Here is a 21466-nt window from a genome sequence, read left to right on the forward strand (position 1 = left end):
CAAGCTCAGGGCCCCCACTAATTCCACATTATGGTGAGTTGTATAATTGTTTCATTATATATTATAATGTGGTAATAATAGAAATAAAATGCACAACTAATGTAATGCACTTGAATCATCCTGAAACAATTACCCACCCGCCCCTCCCGCCCCACTCCAGTCCCTGGAAAAATTGTCTTCCACAAAACCAGTCCCTGGTGCCAACAAGGTTGGGGATCATTGCTGTAGTTAACTATATTTGAAACACATGCCCTTTTAAACTGATTGGGGATATTTGGCTCTCTTGGCAAATAATCATTCTGTTATCAGTGTAGAGGTGTGTAAAGATGTTATTTCTGGAACATAAAAATAAATACTTAAAAATACCTTTATGTAGTTTTAGAAATTGGAGAAGGTCCCTGCCATAACTAGAGTTGCTTCTTTATTCTGTGTTCATAAAGAGGCTTTTCATTGTATGACATGCCATATGTACCAGCTCAAGTTTAGGGAAAGCAAGTTACTTCAAAAGAAACAACAAGGTTGAGATGCAAAGACATTGTTAAACGTGTATGCTTATTGTTAGCTTATTTTCATTCTTGGTTTTGAAGTTTTGGTCTTGGCAACCAATAAAATAGATACATTGATACATTGTTAGTATTACTTGGAAGGAGAAGAAATAATGTCCCCTTTTGTCAGCTGGTTAATTTTAATTGTTTCCCAATTTCTTTTCTTGCTAAACTAACTTCCTTTAATTATTTGATCTATTAACGTTACTGAAATTCTAATTTACCCAGGCATAAAATATCATTGCCATCTGTATTAGTGTGTTCTCCCATTGCTATAAAGAACTACTTGAAACTGGGTAATTTATGAAGAAAAGAGATTTAATTGACTTAGTTCTGCAGGCTGTACAAGAAGCATGGCTGGGGAGGCCTCAGGAAACTTACAATCATGGGGGAAGGTGAGGAGGAAGCAGGCACATCTTCGTATGGCAGAGCATGAGAGAGAGCAAAGGGGAAGGTGATACACACTTTTAAACAACCAGATCTCCTGAGAACTCACTCACTATCATGAGAAAAGCAATGGGGATGTCTACCCCCATGATCTAGTCACCTGTCACCAGGAGGCCCCTCCTGCAACATTGGGGATTACAGTTCAACTTGAGATTTGGCCAGGGACACAAATATAAACCATATCACCATCTTGGATTTACCTTCTTTTTCCTGATACCTACTAAATCTTATTGATTCTTCCTTCAAAACTGCATCTATTTATGTTTTCCCATACTCACTATCTTCTCTCTAGCACAGACTCTTTAGTTAATGAAAAATAAATGTGAAGCATCTCATATTGTGGGCCTTCTGTTGGGAATACAACTGTGACTGTATTACCAGTGCTGCTGACAGCTAACAGTTAGCTTAGTGTTTGCCATGTCCTAGGCACAATAAATGTTTTATGTACTTCAACTCATTTCATCCTCATTGCAACCCTATGAGGTAGGTTCAATTATAATCCCCTTTTTATGGATGAAGAAACTGGAGCAAAGGGAGTTAAGTAATTTGCTTACAATCCTTCAGTTAGTAAGTGACAGAACTGGGATTTGTGCCTGGGCAGTCTGGCTCTGGAGTTTGTACTCTTCTCAGACTGTTTCTGTTCTAGATATAGGTCCTGTCCTCAGAGTTTGCAGTGTTGGAATATAGATAAGTTAATTAGGCTGCTTCTAGCTTTGTCTTATGCCTACCTTTCTTATCCATATACATTCGATGCTAATATCAGCTTATTTTTTCGTAGAATAGACTTTATTGTGTCACTCTCCTGTTCAGAAACTCCTATAAAACTCTGCTTCCCAAGAATAAAATTTCACCTCTCTAGCCAGGAATTCAAAGAGTTCCAGTCTCCTTCAGCTTGTCTTTCCAACAAGTTTTCATCTACTATTTCCTACCCAAATCCCAGCCAGACAGGCCAACCCAATGATTCTCTTCCACATCCTGTTTGTTCCTCCAAGTCCAGGGTGATTCTTTTTCTCCCTCACCTTTCAGGTACTGTTTGAAGTCCCATCTCCCCCACTGGGCCTTGCCTGACCATCCAGCACATGGTTTTCTTTAGTACTTCTTCCTGTCTACATGACTACTTTTATTTTTTATTATTTTTTCAAGATGGGGTGTCTCTCTGTGTCACCCAGGCTGGAGTGCAGTGGCACAATCATAGCTTACTGCAACCTCGAACTCCTGGGCTCAAGAGATCTTCCCACCTCAGCCTCTTAAACAGCTGACTAAAGGCACATACCACTGCACCTGCCTTTTTATTTTCTTTATGTAGAGATGGGGTCTTGCTTTGTTGCCCAGACTTGATTTGAACTTGTGGCTTCAAACAGTCCTCTCGCCTTGGCCTCCCAAAGGGCTGGGATTACAGGCATGAGCCACTGTGCCCAGCCTACTAATTTTGCTTTAAATAACAAAATATTTCTGGGAACTATAGTTTACTTTTCATGTGGGCATACCCTGTTTCCCCTAATAAAATTGGGAAGGATTAAACTTTTGTTTCCATATAGGATCATTCTAACAGATTTTGCTATTTGGGTGATATCTAATTGGAGCAGATTTCTTGATTACCTTTCCTTGCATAATATCTCACTTTTCCCTCCCTCTCTTTTTCTGTCTTTTTGTGTTTCATCCTCAAGTCTAATGGGATGGGTATGAGGGCTGATGAGAAAGAATTTTTTTTTTAAATTCTTGCTCTGAATTCTGCAGTAATTTATAATCTTGAGGGAGGTGTCTACATTCTTTTGCTAGTTCTACTCTTTCTCTCCCATATCCTTTGTACATAATTAGAGCAGTATCTTGTTTTTACCTGGTACAGAATATTTTATCCTACATTGATTTCATAATGAGGTTTTAATTCACAATCTTTGCCAGACTACACTTATAAGTAATTATTTTTCTGTCTTGTATCATACTCTCAGCAAATCTTAATGTCTAATTAGTGGGACTAGGATGCATTTTGCTGTCAATGCCTTTAAAAAAAACCCAGTCATTTGGCCAATACCATCTTCCCTTACTCTTACTCTGCAGGGAGTGTTTGGTTCTGTCATAACAAGAAAGGGACTTTGCAGTTTCCTCCCAACTGCAAATGTATGGCTGGGCCATACATTTTTCTCTTGGCTTGTTCTATGAATAGAATGGAGGAAATTTCTTTCTCCTGATGCCAGATAGGGGAGGTTCCAAGCAGATTACAACGGAGTCCTCTCATCCTCAAAGCTGAGTTTTGATGAGCTTTGAGTTTAAGGTTGTGGCTTCAAATATCAGCAAACTATATACCACTTTCATGGTCAGTTTGTTCATTCCCTAGTTTACATTTTTTTTTTGTATTTCTTTAGCTTCACTATTAATGTGGGAGGAATGGGTCTAATATCCCTGCCTCTAGAGTTAAACTGGCAGCATTTCAGTTTAAGAGGTTGTGGGGCCAAGAGGTTGAGAGAACAAACAGACTCTAGAATCAAACAGACCTGGGTCCAGATCCTCACTCTAACATTTTCTGGATATTCCAACCTGGATAAATTACTTGACTTCAGATTGCATATGTATCAAATGGCATTATATTCATCAGCTGATTCAGTGTTTGACATTGTGATGGGCATTATTTCATTTCATTTCATTTCCTGAGTATGTAATAGCAGGCAAAAAGGAAAAACATTCCTGTCCTTGCAGAGCCCAGTGTAATAGCTCCCTCATAGGGTGTTGAGAATTAAATGGAAAATAATAATTATAAATTTTAGCACAATGCCTGGTTCTCAACAGATAAGAGTTGTTATTCAATACCATGCAGTGTTGTTCTTTTCCACGTTGTATCCCAGCTTGGCTTAGAGTAAGCACTTAGCAAACTTTGATTGAAGAACTTCATTCATGTGTGGTGTGTGTACCAGTGTTTTCATATGTGTCAGTAGTTTTAATAAAACCTTGAAGCAATCATGTATGTGTTGCTTCCCTGGTTTACATTTTAGCTTTCAAGAGCAACATGACCTTTTCTGGCTTCTCCTACAGGCACCATTGACTGACATCACATGCTTAGAAGAACTTATAACCTACTGTTGCTTAATTTTCAGCACAAGCTGGATGATGTGGGACTTCTTATCTGATGTTTTCCTTAGAATAGCTGAGTTTTAGCAGTTGCACAATCCTTTGACATGGCATTTGAAGAATGTGACATGGTGAGACTCAAATGCTGAACAGTAGCATCTGTGTACATTCTCAAGCGATAATTGCCTTTCCTAATTTTGAAAAGCTAGCACTTAAATTCGTTATAAGAAGCATCCCAAAGAACTTTTTCAGCAGAAGGAAGTTGTTTTTATAGCATAACACAGATGACTTTGGAATTAGACTTGGCTTCCATTCTGGTGACTTGGGCAATTTAATGAGGCTAAATCTCAGGTTGCACATGTGTAAAATGGAATAACAGTAGTAACATTTTCATAGACCGCTTGGGGTAAATGAGGCACTGCATGTAAAGCAGTTAGCACAGTACCTGGCATATAATAATTGCTGAAAATGGTGACTATTTTTCCTAATTGTTTAGTATTTTTTAAAACAACAAAATATAAAGGCTAAAAAATGTAAACCATGAAAAAACCTTATGCCTGTATGTTGTTTGCATATGCAAATTAATATTAGCTATTTTACTTTATTTTTTTAGAGACAGGTCTTGCTATATTGCCAAGGCTAGCCTTGAACTCCTGGGCTTAAGTGATCCTCCCACCTCGGCCTCCCAAGCAGCTGGGACTACAGCCACAGGCCACCTCACCCAACTAAATTAACATTAGTTTTATCTGAATTGTTCAGAATTGTATCTTGTATATTATTGTTCAGATGTATCATATTGAACCATGGAATGACAACAAATAACAGAACTGTCAGGGTCATCTAGTTACACTTGCTAATTTTACATAGGAAGAAAACAGTCCCAAAATTTGGTGGCTTAGTTGAGTGAGGACTTGGAGCAAACTTTCTAGTCTCATTGTTTTATAAGGCAGCTGAAGAAATCACTTAGGGAGGTGGGGAAAGATGTGTGGGACAGGGCTTATAGAGATTTGACTACCGTCACTGCCTTTGTATATATGTGAGAGAGACAGAGAGGACGCACGTGAGAGAGTGTGAATGTGCTTGTGAGAGTGCGTGTGTGATGAGGTATGTGTGTAGCTGTGTGTGTAGTTTCCTAGGTTTTTTGTAAACTTTTGGTGCTGACTAATTTTCTCCATTTATTGGGTTCCAAGAAGAAAACTTTCACTTCTGGTAAAGAGAGCCCTTGGGTGCCTAAATTCTGCCAGAATACAGTGAAAGGGAGAATAAGTGGGCATTTTTTCAGGAGTAGGTGGATGCTTGGTGACAATGAATGGGTTTGACATCATACAGGTAAAGCATGCTCTGTTATTCTTTCATGTGCTTTGATACTGTAGAATTTGGTGAGGGAAACTCTCAGGTGTAAATTTTATACAGAATTCTTGCAGAGCTGAATTAATTGAATTCTTTCGACAACTATTACCTCCTAGCTGGAGTAAGTATTTATGTAGGCTACTTTTCAAAAAACACTTTTAAAAGCCATATGTAAAACATAGTTGTGATTTTAAAAAATACTACAATTTCTAAATCTGAAATCAATACAATGAGTTACTGCTTTACTAAGTAATTGATTTTGAAAACAATTAACTTGAAATCCAAATATAAGAAAAATGGATTGAGACTTAGCTGATATGGATTCTTTCTTTCTTAATTAAAGGCCAGTAGAGTCAGTAGTCATTGGGAGCAGTAATCTCTTCTAATTTTATGCTACTTTGAATTGGTGGTGTAGCTTGATGAGGTTATTCTTCTGTGGGACTTGTATTTTGACATTGATGCTATTAGTATAAACCAAAAAAATTGATATTATTTTCTGATGTTTATAGGTAATGGTTGATGATAGTGAGAAGACATTTACCTCCCCTGATAAATGGTAAAATTCATGTATTTCTATTTTATTTTATTTTTTAGCTTGTTCGTTTTGGTTTAAGTAACCAGCTGGTGGTTGCTTTCAAAGAAGATAACACTGTTGCTTTTAAGCACTTGTTTTTGAAAGGATATTCTGGTACAGATGAAGATGACTACAGCTGCAGTGTATATACTCAAGAGGATGCCTATGAGAGCATCTTTTTTGCTATTAATCAGGCAAGTGTTTTGTTGTGAATGACCTATACTTTAACAATGTATTGATACTTGGCCTTGTCTTAGCAAACAAACAAAAATTATACACATGTTAAAATATTCTAATGTAAGTTTTGCAGTCTGCCAAAAAATGTTTATTGCTATTTCTGAAGCTACATTTCTACACAAAAGAGTTTGCCGATTTTGACTTTTTAAAAAATATTTATCTTTTTAATTTATCATTTCATACCTACTGCTTTTGGAAAATTACCCCAGATCAAATAGCAAGAGTAGATTTTTAATCTCAGAAGGCTTGATGAAAGCTTAATATAAAATCAAAAATTCCAGCCTGGCATGGTGACTCATGCCTGTAATCCGAGCACTCTGGGAGGCTAAAGTGGGTTGATCCTTTGAGTCCAGTCTGGGCAGCATTGTGAAAACCCATCTCTACAGAATAAATAAATAAGTAAATAAATAAAAAAATCAGGGATTCTGTGGCCTTAATTGTGATGTTTTAGCATTAATAACCCTACCTGAATCTTAAGAATACGGAATATAAAATAGTTGTATCTAGACAGGTATGAGAAAGCAGATTAGTAGACTTGAAGAAATAATTTAGGAAAGAGAAACTGTTCCTGCTCTTTTTCATTCATTCAATAAATATTGAAGTATCTCATATGTAGCAGGTGTTATTCCAGACATTGAGGATGCAGCAGTGAATAAAACAGACAAAACGCCTTCCTTTATAGAGCTTAATTCTAGAACGAAGAGCTAGACAAAAAGAAGTGAAATGTATAGTATCAAATGCTGGCTCCCTGAGAACACCACACAAAAAACATGTTGATGAGCAAAGCTGAGCTTATTACTTAGAGTGGTAAGGGAGATGCTATATTGATCAGATGCCATATTGCCTTGGGTGAGGAGGGAGTTCTTTAATGTGAGGGGAGCTTGATTAGAATTAGGTAAGGATGATGATATAATAATTTAGGACTGATGGACACGGCAAGGTGAGGATTGGGGAGGCAGTTTCAAAGAATCTTGGAATTGTTTTCAGACAAAATCTTCCAATTGTTATCTATTTCAATGAATTTTTTGGATGTTCCTGAAATAATACAGGGACTTTTATGGTCCAGGGCAAAAATTTTCAGGAATAGTAAAGTCGTATTAATGAAGACAGAGCTAGTAAAGCCCTATTAGTGCAGATAGCCAACGGTAAAGCCATATTAATGTAAGCTCAGGTAAGCTAATGTTGGTTCATGTTAGTCATTGACGCAAGCTGTGGAGTGTGGATGGCTCATGTCCTCAGTAGATATTAGAAAGTAATAACTGCTAAGGAGTAAAGCAGGGAAGGAGATGGGAAGTACCTGGGTGTGGTGATGGTTGTTTGTGATTTTCTTTCTTTCTTTATTTTTTACTGCATTTATTTTATTTTTATTTGACAGGGCATAATTGCACCCAGTATATAGTTATGGGGTACAATGTGATGTTTTGATATATGTTTGCAGTTTTCCTTGGCTTGGGGAGGGAAGGCCTCATTGAGGTGCGGAATTGAGAGCTGAAGGAGTGAGTAAACCGAGCGGGTATGTACATGGGTCTCCAGGCAGAGGAAACAGCAAAGGCCAGAGGCAAAAATATGCCTCTGTGTGAGCTCCAGGAACTGCCTGGAGGCCAGTGCAGCTTTGTGGGGTGGAGCCAAGGGACTGGAGTAGGAGATGAGGTCCTAGAGATAAGGCAGGACCTTGGCTTTGGCTGAGTGAGGTGGGAGCCGTCCATCACCTTGTTTTGTTTTGAGTTCTGTGAGGCAGTGTCTTGCTGAATAACCTGAGAAGATTTCTTTGTAGTATTTTAAATTGGGAAGTTCTATTGAGGGCCATGATGTAAACAATACAAAGTAACTGAAAGTACATTCTATATGCTGTAACCTCTGATCAAAGTTTTAAAAGGTCATATGTGGTTTTTATTTGACTATTTTTTAATAGTATCATCAGCTAAAGGACATTACCCTGGGGACCCTTGGTTATGGAGAAAATGAAGACAATAGAATTGGCTTAAAAGTCTGTAAGCAGCATTACAAGAAAGGGACCATGTTTCCTTCTAATGAGACACTGAATATTGACAACGACGTTGAGCTCGGTAATGCAGTGATAATTTCATGATGTACCTTTATCATCTTCTGGTAAGAGCAAAAATGCCCTCATGTGCTAGCAACCCAAATGGAACAACTTTGTTTTGGTGAGAGCTAACCTGTTAGGGGCTGACACACTCCAACACTGGCCTGCAGAGGGGCTTTGGCTCAGGAAACTGTGGGGTTGCGGCGATGGGACAGGGACAGCATTTGTGGATCTACTTGGAGCAACTCAAGATTGTTGGTTTTGGGGTATATTCACAGGTCCTGTTTTTTGTTTTTTTCCCCTATGAAGGGGTGATTAGGCTTTTTGAAAAAATGGTCTGTACGTGTTAAATGAAATAATATACATAAAGATGCTTTGTACACTTGTTTTTATTATTTGTAAAATATAGAAATTGTGATTAATAACTCATTTTCTCTCTTAGGAGATCCCTTGGCAACAAGTTAATGGCTAATCAAGTCGAATTGTTTTGTGCTATTTTGTTAAGAATTTAGGAGCATACCGTATGTAAATGCGAGGTGTTTGGCTTAAGACTTTTTGTTTTTTAAAATATTGTTTTATTATTTTATTGTTTTGTTATTCACTCAACAAACCTCTGGTGTGTAGTCATCATGTCCAGAGCACTCAGTTTTATGTGCTGGGGTTGCAAAGATTAATCAGTTGTGGCTCCTCAAGTACTAACAGTTTAGGAGTAGGGATTCTAACAGCAGTTTAAATTTGGAATGCTTTTATTAAAATTAGAGCTTCACATTGATGAGTTCATTTGTTCGTACTTCCTATAATCTGATCTTAAGGTGCCTCGATGACACAGCAGGAGAATACCCTATAAGACAGAGGTTTTAATTGTTTCTATAGGCTGCCCGCTCAGAATCTCTTCGTGAGTAAATGTGTCATGTGCTCTTGACTCTGAAAGAACCAGCCCATAAGCCGGCACCATCAAGGGTACATGTGGTATCTGGCTCCCACGGTGCTTTCAGAGACCATCCAGAGGAGAGTTACCTGGTTCTGTAGCCGGCAACACTGAAATGTCAGTTGTCACTTGTCTTATCTCCCTGGAAGCTTCTGCTAACCTGAGATGTGTTTGGAGTCCACCCACGGGGGCTAATCCTGTTTTAATCTTTTACCTGGGTGGTCAGCTATGCTCTTCCCTGTAGGTGATTCCAGTAACTGTGACAGGAGGACTTGTCCTGTTACCCTCTGTTTCAAGTAAGCCATCTGTCCCTTGCCCTTTTAAAAATAAGTGACTCAAATTGGATGTACCATACAGTGGTTTCCCTGTGATTCATATACTGTTTTTCTCAATTAATTTTTCTTGGAAAATTGATTGAAGAAATGTGGCCAAAGTCATGTCAGTGGCTAGATAGCACTGGCAATGCTGGAAAGCAGGATTTATTTCCTGACCATTGGACAGTCTTTCCCTTGTTCATTTCATTTCTCTCAGAATGTGGACTATGTTTAACTAAATGGACAGAGGTTGGTTATTAATTTGAGTTTATTTTAAGAGAGTTGCTTAAATATGTTAATTGTATTCTTTGACTTATTAAATAGAACTTGTCAAAGAGAATCTTCTGACGTATCCAAAAGGTATAATGAAGATTCTTCAAATATGTGATACCAGATTTTAGGCCCTCTTTCCTTGGATATATTGAAGGAAGCCTGCAGATATAAATAGGATTGAGTTTGACTTCATTCATTTGGCACTATATTTGATGTAGGTGAATTAGCAGAAGCTGTTCCAGATTAACTGCTCATGAATTTTGCACTATCTTTACTATTAAGGGAATAGTAATAGAGCTAGGAGGACTTTAAATATCCTTCAGTATTCTAAACACAGATATCTGCCTATACGCCCAGCTTTCCTAGTGGGCTTATATTTAGCTGCACAGCTGATTGTGTAGATCAAGATTAGTGTTTCCCTTAATTTATGCTAATGGGTATATCCCTCCTGGTTCTGCCTCTAAGAACTATAGCTTTCCAGGTCAGCCTCATTGGGAGGACTGTTATGAATCCTGTTAAAAAATGTTTGGCTGGGTGCAGTGGCTCATGCCCACGCCCTTAATCCCAGCACTTTGGGAGGCCAAGGCAGGTGGATCACCTGAGGTTGGGAGTTCGAGACCAGCCTGACCAACATGGAGAAGCCCCATCTCTACTAAAATTACAAAATTAGACGAGCGTGGTGGCACATGCCTGTAATCCCAGCTACTGGCAAGGCTGAGGCAGGAGAATTGCTTGTACCTAGGAGGCAGAGGCTGCGGTGAGCCAAGATTGCACCATTGCACTCCAGCCTGGGCAACAAGAGTGAAACTCTGTCTCGAAAATAAATAAATAATTTTTTTTACAACATTTGGGTAACTAACATTTTAATATAGTGTTTCATTTTCTGTAATACAATTTTTGAATGTCTTATATTCTTTTCCATATGTTCTTTGCATGAGACATTATGACCATTTCATCATTTTTCCTGCTGTTTTAAGAACAGCAGGAATCTAACCTCCCCCTGAAAGGGTTATTTCTTTGGCTGGAGTATTCTGTGAGATCATATTCATTTGAGTTATGAGGTTGTTACTGTAGATATCAGTTTATTCTGCTTGAAGTTTGATGTTTTACTTAGGGCTTTTGCTATCTTGAAAAAAAAAAAACCAAAAACTCAGTTTTGTTGCCACCACGTGCTTGGCGGCCTCAGTAGCAATGACGATAAGTGGAAAGTCAGCCAGACTTCAGAGTTCTGAATGAGTATTTAAACAAAATGTAACCCTATAATTACAAAATAATACAAAATTTGAACAACCAAACAGACTTTTATAAGGCAAATTTTACAAATAGTATAAAATTAACTAACAGAATTCTGTCCAATTTCTGTGACTCTAAGATACCATTTTTTTTAAAGACTCGTCTGCTTTAGAGATGCTTAAAAGTGAAGAAAAGTTACATCTTAGAATAAATGAAATACAGGAGAAAAAGGCCTAGGACAGTGTGTGGCACAGAGAGCTCAAACATGTTTCTTCTTTCAGAATATAGTACTCAGATCAGTTTAACTTTTTTTTTTTTTTTTTTTTTTTTACTTCACCTTAGAATAAGAATGTTAGAGGTAGGAGGACTTTAAATATCATCAGCTTGACCTTTACAGTTGAGGAAACTGATGCTCAGTCAAGGTAAGCAACTAGGTCATGTAATGATTTGGTGACAGTAGGTCTTTGCTACTGAAAGACCAGCAACATGGGCATCAGCTGGGAGCTTATGAGAAATGCAGAATCTCAGGCCCCGCCCTAGAGCCACTGAATCCGAAAGTACTTCTTTTTTTTTTTTTTCTTTTTTTTTGAGACAGAGTTTCGCTCTTGTTGTCCAGGCTAGAGTGCCATGGCGCAATCTCGGCTTACTGCAACCTCTGCCTCCTGGGTTCAAGCAATTCTCCTGTCTCAGCCTCCCAAGTAGCTGGGATTACAGTTATGTGCCACCACGCCTGGCTAATTTTTTGTATTTTTAGTAGAGACGGGGTTTCTCCGTGTTGGTCAGGCTGGTCTTGAAATACCGACCTCAGGTGATCTGCCCACCTCGGCCTCCCAAAGTGCTGGGATTACAGGCATGAGCCACCGTGCCTGGCCCTAAGTGCTTCTTAGCAGCAAGCTCCCCAAGTGGTTCACACACATTAAATGTTTGACGCACTGGTTCAGTGATCTCAAACTAAAGATCTTTGACTTGACATAGACATCTTTTTTACTGACTTCATCCAATTCCTCACTGTCCATCACCACCTCCTGCCTTCAGTGCCTTCTGGATCCTGCTTAGAAACCTTTGTGCATCAATATCACATTACAAAAGCTGTCAGAATGCTTGCCTTTCCTCTCTTCTCAACTGGATCCACTCAATCACCATTAGTCCCCAGCCTCTTCCATCCCTGTGCCCAGCTGATGCTTACTGGAGAAGTGTGCCAGATAGAAAGAACACCCTCATCTTCTTGCCGTCATGTCTTCAAAGCTTCTTGCATAACTTCCTTCCACTTCTTTTCACCCTTGTGTTACAAAGGAGCACAGAGGTGAAGCCACAGTTAAAACCCTCACCAGAGCAGCAGGACCCACTCCTTCCAGTTTCCGAGGAGTTGTGCCCTTTCTCTAGAAAGGTGTACCCAAATTTGCATCTCTAATCCAGACTTCCCTGAGCTCCACGCTCCTCATATATCCAACTGACTGTCTGACAACTCCACTGGGTTGCCTAATAGGAATTTCAAAACTGCTGTATCTAAAACAGAACATTTTAAGTCTCCCCCATCTCCCTACCTACCCCGTGGCCTAAGCTGTTTCTTACTTAGACTTCCCGATTTTGAAAATGATACCAACATTTTCATATCTGTAATAATCTCGGTTATTCAAGCCCCGTACTTGAAGTTGTCAATTTCCCCATTTTCACTGCCACCACTGTCATCCAAGCCACTACTTGCTTAGATGGTCTCCCTGCTTCTGGTCTTGCCTCTACAAGCCCCTGCCCTGCCCTGCAGAAACCGCAGTGGTAAATCAGGTCATATCTCTTCCAGGCTTAAAAATCATTAGTGGCTTCCCATCCCATTTAGAATAAAATCCACAAGTCCTTATAGAAACTAGCCCCCTGCCTGCCTCTCCAGACCCCTGTCCTCATTTCTCTGTTGTAGCATCGTTTCTGTTTGTTGAGCAAGCCAGGCTCTTTCTTGCTCAGAGGCCTTAGTGCTTGATTTTTTTCTTATTTGGATCTATGCATAGGTGGTTTTTTTTCCTTTTAGGAAAAAGGTTTCAGTTCAAACATCTTTCGCACCTTGAAAGTCATTCCCTAACTATCTTTCTTAAGGTGGACTCTCCCTCTGTATTAGTCCGTTCTCATGCTCCTAATAAAGGCATACCCAAGACTGGGTAATTTATAAAGGAAAGAGGTTTAATTGACTCACAGTTCTGCAGGGCTGAGGAGGCCTCAGGAAACTTACAATCATGGTGGAAGGGGGAGCAAACACATCCTTCTTCACATGGTGGCAGGAAGGAGAAGTGCAGAGCAAAGTGAGGAAAGCCTCTTATAAAACCATCAGATCTCATGAGAACTCACCCATTAACACAAGAACAGCAGCATGGGGGTAACTGCCCCCATGATTCAATTACCTCCTACTGGGTCCCTCCCACAACATGTGGGGATTATGGGAACTACAATTCAAGATGAGATTTGGTTGGGGACACAACCAAACCATATCACCCTCTAAGTTATTCTTGTTCACTTTATCTTCATAGTACTTCTCACACTGTGAAATTATCTTGTATATATTTTTACTTATTGTTATCTACCCCCCTAGAATGAGAGCTCCATGAAGATGGTAACCATGTCTGTCTTGTTCATTGCTTTACCTTCAGTGCCTAGCACAGTGCCTGGCTTTCAGCAAATATTTACTGAATAAACGAATGAGTTGGGTATGGAGCCTGGCTCTTTGATGTTCTTCTAAAATACGTGCTCAGAGGTCAACCTCCTCAGTGCACTGGTAGAGCTCAGGCTCTAGAACCAAGCACAAGTAGATTTAACTTTTGGATAGGTAGTAGCTACCTGTGTGACCTTGAGGAAGTTTCTTGGCCTCTCTGGGCCTTGGTTTGTTCGTTCGTGAAATGGCGGTAATAGTGCCTATCTCACAAGGTTGCTTTGAAGATTAAATGGGATGATGCATTAATTGAGAGAATATATAAAGTCCAGAACAGTGCCTGGTATGGAGTTAAGTGCCCAATATGTTTTTGCTATTTCTGTCATCAGTCTTTTCCTGCCTAAAAACAAGTTTCTTTTGACCAACTGCCCTCACTGTACTAATTAAGGTCTAGTCAGGAAAACCAATATTGAGTTGTTTTCTGACACTAATACTCCATCTGCCAAACACAGGGAGACACACTCTCTGCAACTGTCTTTTAAAAATATTATATCTATTGAGTCGTCTGTTCAGCTCTGGGCCCTGTTTTTGGCTCAGGACATCTAATTTTCATTAAACATAAGTGTATCCCGTGTATCAGGACATATTTTGAGTGCCAGCTAGATGCTAGGCAATGGGAGTTTAGCAAGGTGCAACAAAGTTGTGCTCTTGATCTCAAAGACCTTATACTCTAGTTGGAAGGATAAACAAGCAAATGAAGAGTTGCAGTTGTGGAATAACACTTTTAAAGAATCAGGCAGTGAGTTTTCCAAGATTCATGAATACCTACTAGGTGCCAGGCACTGCACAAGGCCCCAACTTTTCCATTTCAGAGTCAGCATTGGAAGGGGCAGCAACAGCCTGGGCGAGGTTCACCCATGCTGGTTTCATACCAGTTCTGTCACTAGGTTTCTATGACCTTGAAAGGTAATTGTCTTTAGAGCTCCTTGTTTCCTGCCCTGTAAAACAAGGGTGTTAGCCTACACAATAATGAGACTAATTTTTATGTGAGGTTCTTGGAATCATTCTTCTATCATTTACAGCTCATAATCTGTTTTTACTTGAATACAACCTGTGTTCTTTTTCTATTTTTTTACTTTGAAAAAGTGCCAGACTTACCAGAAAAGTTACAAAATAACACAAATATTTGCTGTATACCCTTCATCCAGATTTCCCCAATACTAACATTTTTTTTTTTTTTTGAGATGGGGTTTCGCTCTTGTCACCCAGGCTGGAGTGCAGTGGCGCAATCTCGACTCACTGAAACCTCTGCCTCCCGGGTTCAAGCAATTCTCCTGCCTCAGCTTCCTGAGTAGCTGGGATTACAGGTGCACACCACCACACCCGGCTAAATTTTGTATTTTTAGTAGAGACAGGATTTCACCATGTTGGTCAGACTGGTTTTGAACTCCTAACCTCATGATCCGCCCACCTTGGCCTCCTAAAGAGCTGGGATTACAGGCGTGAGCCACCGCGCCCGGCCAATACTAACATTTTATCACATTTGCTTGATCATTCTTTCTATGCATTAATATTTCTCCTGGAGGTGCAGACATGCTATTCCTTTGCCCCTAAATACTTCAGTGTGCATTTCCCCAAAACAAGAACATTCTCCTACACAACCACTATACAGTGCTCAAAATAATGAGTTAACATTGATACAATACTGTAATCTACAAACCCTATTCACATTTCATAAATTTTCCTAATGTTCTTTATCATAAAATAAAAACTGCACCCAACTCCAAGATCCTATTCAGGATAACATCTGGCATTTAGTTGTCATGTTGTGTCTTTTTAGTCTAAAGTTTCTTGGTTGTTTGTTTAACTTTTATGATCTTGATACATTTAAAGAGTAGAATGTCTCTCACATTGGGTTTTTCTGTTTCTTCATGACTAGATTGAAGTTATATATTTTTTGGCAGGAATACCACACAAGTGATGTCATATGCTTCTCAGTTCATTGTATCAGGAGGTACATGTCTGTTTATCTCATTACTGTGATGTAACTGATCACTTGGTTAGTGTGGTGTCTGCCAGGTTCACTTCACAGGTGTCTGTGAGGTTACTATCATTTTTCCTAAATAATTGGTAAGTATTTTCTAGGGAGATACTTTGAAACTCCCTAAGTAACCTGCTTCTTGTCACACTTTCACCCATTAGTTTTAGCACCTAATTCTTGCCTGAAACAACCATTTCTTGTTCTTTCATTGCCCTAGATTGTGTTCAATTAGACCTTCAGGACCTCTCCAAGAAGCCTCCAGACTGGAAGAACTCATCATTCTTCAGACTGGAATTTTATTGGTAAATACATTTTAAAGTGTTATTCCCCAAGAGATGAGGGTGGGAGAAGGAGAATAGTATATAGTAAGATTATGACAATTTATACCTTTCAATATATTTTATTCAGGCTCTTACAGGTTGAAATCTCCTTTCATCTTAAAGGCATTGACCTACAAACAATTCATTCCCGTGAGTTACCAGACTGTTATGTCTTTCAGAATACGGCAAGTATCATTTATACTTCCTTTTAAAAGGAATACTTTTATAAAAGTATTTTTATAAAAGTATTCCTTTTATAAAAGTATTTTATAAAAGTATTCCTTTTATAAAAGTATTTTATAAAAGTATTTTTATAAAAGTATTCCTTTTATAAAAGTATTTTATAAAAGTATTTTTATTTTATTTTATAAAAGTATTTTTCTATAAAAGAAATACTTCCTTTTATTTTTTTCCTACACTTTTTGTTGATGCAGAGTGTAAAACGCAGCAGCCTACAGATGTGTTAAATGCAGTCATGTTTAAAACAGATATAGTGATACAATATGGTACTCTTTTTTTTTTTCTGATACGTAGTCTCGCTCTGTCACCCAGACTGGAGTGCAGTGGCGTGATCTCAGCTCACTGCAATCTCTGCTTCCCAGATTCAAACGATTCTCATGCCTCAGCCTCCCAAGTAGGTGGGATTACAGGCATGTGCCACCACACCCAGCTAACTTTTTTGTATTTTTATTAATAGTAAAGACAAGACAGGGTTTTGCCATGTTGGCCAGGCTGGTCTCGAACTCCTGGCCTCAAGTGATCTGCCCACCTCAGCCTCCCAAAATGCTGGGATTACAGGCATGAGCCACCATGCCCGGCCTCATTATGGTATTATTGTTGATCCAGAGACCATTACTTCTGAAGATGAAGCAAGCCCTTTTCAACTTTTAAAAACCAAGTTTCTACATTGAAAAGAAGAGTTTAAAAAATTAGCTTTGACTTTCTACTCTCCTAATACATTTTTAAAAATGTTTATGAAGGTGTTTTAAATGTTTATTGTGTTCTTCCCAGCTTTAGAGGAAGGTCTTTGCAAATGCTGTAGCAAATATTTTCAAACCTCGAGGCATGAACTGCTCCACTGCTGTGAAGACCAGTCTGCAAAGGAGCAGTTGTTTCTCTTTTTATTTTGGGAGTGGGCATGTATAGCAGAAGAGACAGTTCACTTTTATGGGGAAGTAAGCTACCTTCTCATTTTCATAGACTTTCTCTGTCCTTCTCTCCTTCCTTCTTTTTCTCCCTCCCTCCCTTCCCTGTTCATTAAGGGACTAAACTGAATACCTAGTTGAAAGTGGTATATACTGTCTTTTAGCAATTCAGAAGAGTGTTTCATTCAACTATCAATAAATACTTAATGAGTCTGTACTATGCACCAGGCATTTTGCTATGCCCTAGAGGCACAGTGGCCCTCAGGAAAGCTTACAGCCTAGTGGGGGAAACAGAAAAACAAGTAAATGAAATAAAAGTAACTACAGGTTGTGATATGTGGTAAGGAAGAATGTCTCCAGCTGCAAGCTCTCTGGGGTGGGTGGGCCAGAGGAGCACTGGGAGCATCTGCAGGGATGAGGAGAAAGGCAGGAGAGGAGCATGGAGTTTGGTCTGCAAGGATGAGGTCATTGATGACTTTGTCATGATATGGTCAGAAATGTGGGTTTAAAAATATTGGCTTTTCATTTTTATTTTGTTCTTTGGACTTCTATCTGCTTTGAGAAAAGCATTTTAGGGGCTCTTCTGGGGGAAACAGAGACCTTGAGTGCCAGTGCTAGTGGAGGTTTAATCATAACTTACAGGTATAGAAATGAGGATGGTATGGTTTAATTCTCAAACCTCTAGTTTGAGCGTGTGATCTTCTTGGGCAAACTTGGCTTGTGTTCAGAGACAGGCAGGTGCATGTGGATTTGATCACCTACATATCCGGCTCTCCAAGCTCTGCCAGTGAACTTTTTGGTTTTCTTAATGTGTTCACCCTAATAAGTACTTGGCATATAACACTTATAAACTGTAAATGATTTAAATGATTGATTTAAATTTCATAAGATAGAAGATTGAGGGCATTTGGACATCTTAAATTCAGCCTGCAGTCTTGCAGCAATCTTTGTTCTTTCTGAAAGCATTATATGTAGCTCTTGAAACAAATAGAAAAATAATTTCTAGCCTAACAAAAACTAGAGTTTCATACCCAAAGAACTAAATTGAAGGAAATGCTTTTAAATTCAATTCAGAATAATAAATGAGATCATTGTGTTCTTTCAAAGGTTAGTTAATTTTGGTTTTTATTCTTAGGACTGGTTGTCTGTTTTTCTCTAGGATTTCTCTGAACCAGATATCTGATATCCTGTATTTAGTATAACTTCACATATTAGCCCTTTCAGTCATATTTGTTTCATTAATAACAGAAAGTTGTGAAGAAACCCTGTGATGTGAGCATTTTCATTGGCATAATTCTCTTTGTTGCCTTAATTTATGTCTTTATTGTGAGTTCCTTAGCCTCTAATTGTACTTGTTTGTTTTTTACAATTTTGACTTAAAACCTTCATACTAGAGGACTGAGAGATTTATATAGCACCATTCCAATACTGGGGTATTCTGAATTTGATTATAAACTTACCTCTACTGTTGAGTTTTATGCTTTCACATGTTTTCATGATAATTATTGTTCATTTCCAGTTTTAGTGGAATCCCTCAAGCATTTCTTGAAAGGCTGGTCTAGTGGTGAAAATTCCCTTAGCTTTTGCTTGTCTGGGGAGGTCTTTATTTCTTCTTCATTTCTGAAGGATGGCTTTGCTGGATATAGTATTCTTGACTGACAGTTTTTTTTTTTTCTTTAAACCCTTTGAATATATCATCTCATTCTCTCCTGGCCTGCCTGGTTTCTGCTGAGAAATGTTCTGATAGTCTAATGAAGATTCTGTTATGTGTGACTTCATGTTTTTCTCTTGCAGCATTTTTTCTGTTTTTGAGACAGAGTCTCACTCTGTTGCCCAGGCTGGAGTGCATGCAGTGGCACGATCTCTGCTCACTGCAAGCTCCGCCTCCCGGGTTCACACTATTCTCCTGCCTCAGCCTCCTGAGTAGCTGGGACTACAGGCACCCACCACCACACCTGGCTAATTTTTTTTTGTATTTTTAGTAGAGACGAGGTTTCACCATGTTACCCAGGATGGTCTCGATCTCCTGACCTCATGATCTGTCTGCCTCAGCCTCCCAAAGTGTTGGGATTACAGGCGTAAGCCACCGTGCCTGGCCTACTTGCAGCTTTTAGAATTGTCTCTGTCTTTGACTTTTGACAGATTGATTATAATGGGCCTTGGAGAGAATCTTTTTGGGGTGAATCTAATTGGGGATCTTTGAGCTTCCTAGATCTGGATGTCCATATCTCTCCAAGACTTAAGAAGTTTTCAGCTGGGTTATTTGAAAAGACCTGTCTTCAAGTTCAGAAATTCTTTTTATTTTATTTTATTATTATTTTTTTTTTTGAGACAGAGTCTCAATCTATTGCCTAGGCTGGAGTGCAGTGGTGTGATCTCAGCTAAGTGCAACCTCCGCCTCCTAGATTCAAGTGATTCTCATGCTTCAGCCTCCCCAGTAGCTGGGATTACAGGCACCTGCCACCGCACCCAGCTGATTTTATATTTTCTATTAGAGATGGGGTTTCACCATGTTGGCCAGGCTGGTCTCAAACTCCTGACCTCAAATGATCCACCTACCTTGGCCTTCCAAAGTGCTGGGATTACAGGCATGGCCACTGCACCCAGCCAGAAATTCATTTTTCTTTGCTTGATGTAGTCTGTTGTTGAAGCTCTCAATTGTAATTTTTTAATTTCACTCATTGAGTAATTCAGCTCCAAGATTTTTGTTTGGTTCTTTTTTATGCTGTCTCTCTGTTGAATTTCTCAATCAAATAATAAATTATGTTCCTGGTTTCACTGAATTGTTTCTATTCTCTTATATCTCACTGAGCTTTCTTAAGATCATTATTTTGAATTTTTCAGGCATTTAATGAATATCCTTTTCTTTGGGTCCTGCTACTTGCGAATTATTGTGTTCCTTTGGGTGTCATGTTTTCTTGCCTTTTCATGTTTCTTGTGTCCCTACACTGTTATCTATACATCTAGTGAAATAGTTGCTTTTTCCAATTTTATGGAATAGCTTTCACAGGGATACTTTTTCCTGTAGATGGGCCCTAGGGTGTTAGTTGGGTATAGTGGCTTTGGTTCTGGGCAGACTCAGTAGTATAGTGTCCATGCAGTTTGTTCAGTTGTGCTCCTTGTCAGTGATGTCTGTGATTGGCTCAGTGGCCTAAGCTGAGGGAGTTTTTAACAGCAATGACACAGTTTTGCTGGAGGCAGGGATGCTAGACTGGTTGTCAGGCTGGACATGTGCATACATGATAAGCAGCAGGCTGTGTGGCAGGCTCTTCAACTGGGTAGGGGCAATTGCTGCCCAGCTGGCTGTCAGGCCAGGTGTGCATGGTTGTGGTGGGCCAGTAGGCTGTGAGGCAGGCTCTTTAGAGATGCGAGGTTACTGCTGAACTGGCTGTCAGGCCTGTGTGGGTGTGGAGAGACAGCCAACTGTGTGGCCCAAGTGTGCACAAGCACAGCACACCAGCCAGCTGTTTGGCAGCTTCCTGCTGTGCAGTTCTGCGTGTTCCCAGGGTCAGGGGCAGGAAGGGGTGCTGCATGGATTCAGATGTTGGGGTCTCAGATGTTCCATCAGGTTTAGGCTCTGGGCAGCCAGTGTCATGGTGTTGCAGGCACCTTTGTGAACATGGTAGAATAATGGTAGGACTTCAGGGATGGAGAGAGACAGTGAGTACTGGCCCCCAGGGCAGAACACACTCTGTTAGCTATCTGGTCTCTAAATGGTGTCATGCCATAGCAGCTTAGGTCACAGAGGTAAAGAGTTCGCAATGTGTGCTTCCACTCTGGGGCAACGTGGCTGCATGAACTCCCGGCACCTCTCCAAACTGGATTCAAAGCCTGTGAGGACTGGAGGGCTCTCCTGTAGCAATGACTGCTGGCATTCTATGGCCGTAATGAGGACCACCAGAGTCTCTAGCCTAACGTTTTCCTATCCAAAGAGATCCCCCTGGCTCTAAGCTGATCCTGGCTGGGGAGACAGTATGGCAGAGGCAGGGTGCCTTGCTCCCCTTCCTATGTTGCTGTCCTGCGCTTTCATGCTCCACAGGATTTTGTTGCTACCCTGGTGCTCTCCAGTGTACTTCTTTAGTGATTTCAGTCAAAATATAGTTGTTTATTCATTATTTTGGTCCCTTGTGTGTGTGTGTGTGTGGTGGGGGGTGCAGGAAATGAGTGTCAAGTAATTCTAGTCAGCCATTTTGCTGGCCTGTGTAATTCTCTTTGGGTCAGCACACTGTTTGGATGTCAGTGATTTTTTTTTTTTAAAGCAGAGTTGATCTAACATGTTATACTTTCTTCTGTGTTGTAATCTCTCTATACATTTGTGTC

The 21466-nt window shown here is 39.7% G+C and overlaps 1 protein-coding gene across 8 annotated transcripts in view; it reads left to right on the forward strand.

Moving 5' to 3' along the window:
• Nucleotides 1-21466, forward strand: part of MCOLN2 (mucolipin TRP cation channel 2) — a 75670-nt gene that overhangs the window by 32728 nt on the left and 21476 nt on the right. For 7 of the 8 annotated variants that reach the window (XM_054494334.2, XM_054494354.2, XM_054494344.1 and 4 more), the window contains 4 exons: nt 6000-6173; nt 8129-8282; nt 15899-15983; nt 16090-16186. In XM_054494334.2, the coding sequence (XP_054350309.1) occupies nt 6000-6173; nt 8129-8282; nt 15899-15983; nt 16090-16186 (510 nt within the window). Of the gene's footprint in view, nt 1-5126; nt 5385-5999; nt 6174-8128; nt 8283-15898; nt 15984-16089; nt 16187-21466 lie in introns of those variants that run through there. The other variant, XM_054494362.2, reaches the window with a different exon arrangement.

This window comes from Pongo pygmaeus, chromosome 1, assembly GCF_028885625.2.
Source record: "Pongo pygmaeus isolate AG05252 chromosome 1, NHGRI_mPonPyg2-v2.0_pri, whole genome shotgun sequence".
Taxonomy (NCBI): domain Eukaryota; kingdom Metazoa; phylum Chordata; class Mammalia; order Primates; family Hominidae; genus Pongo; species Pongo pygmaeus.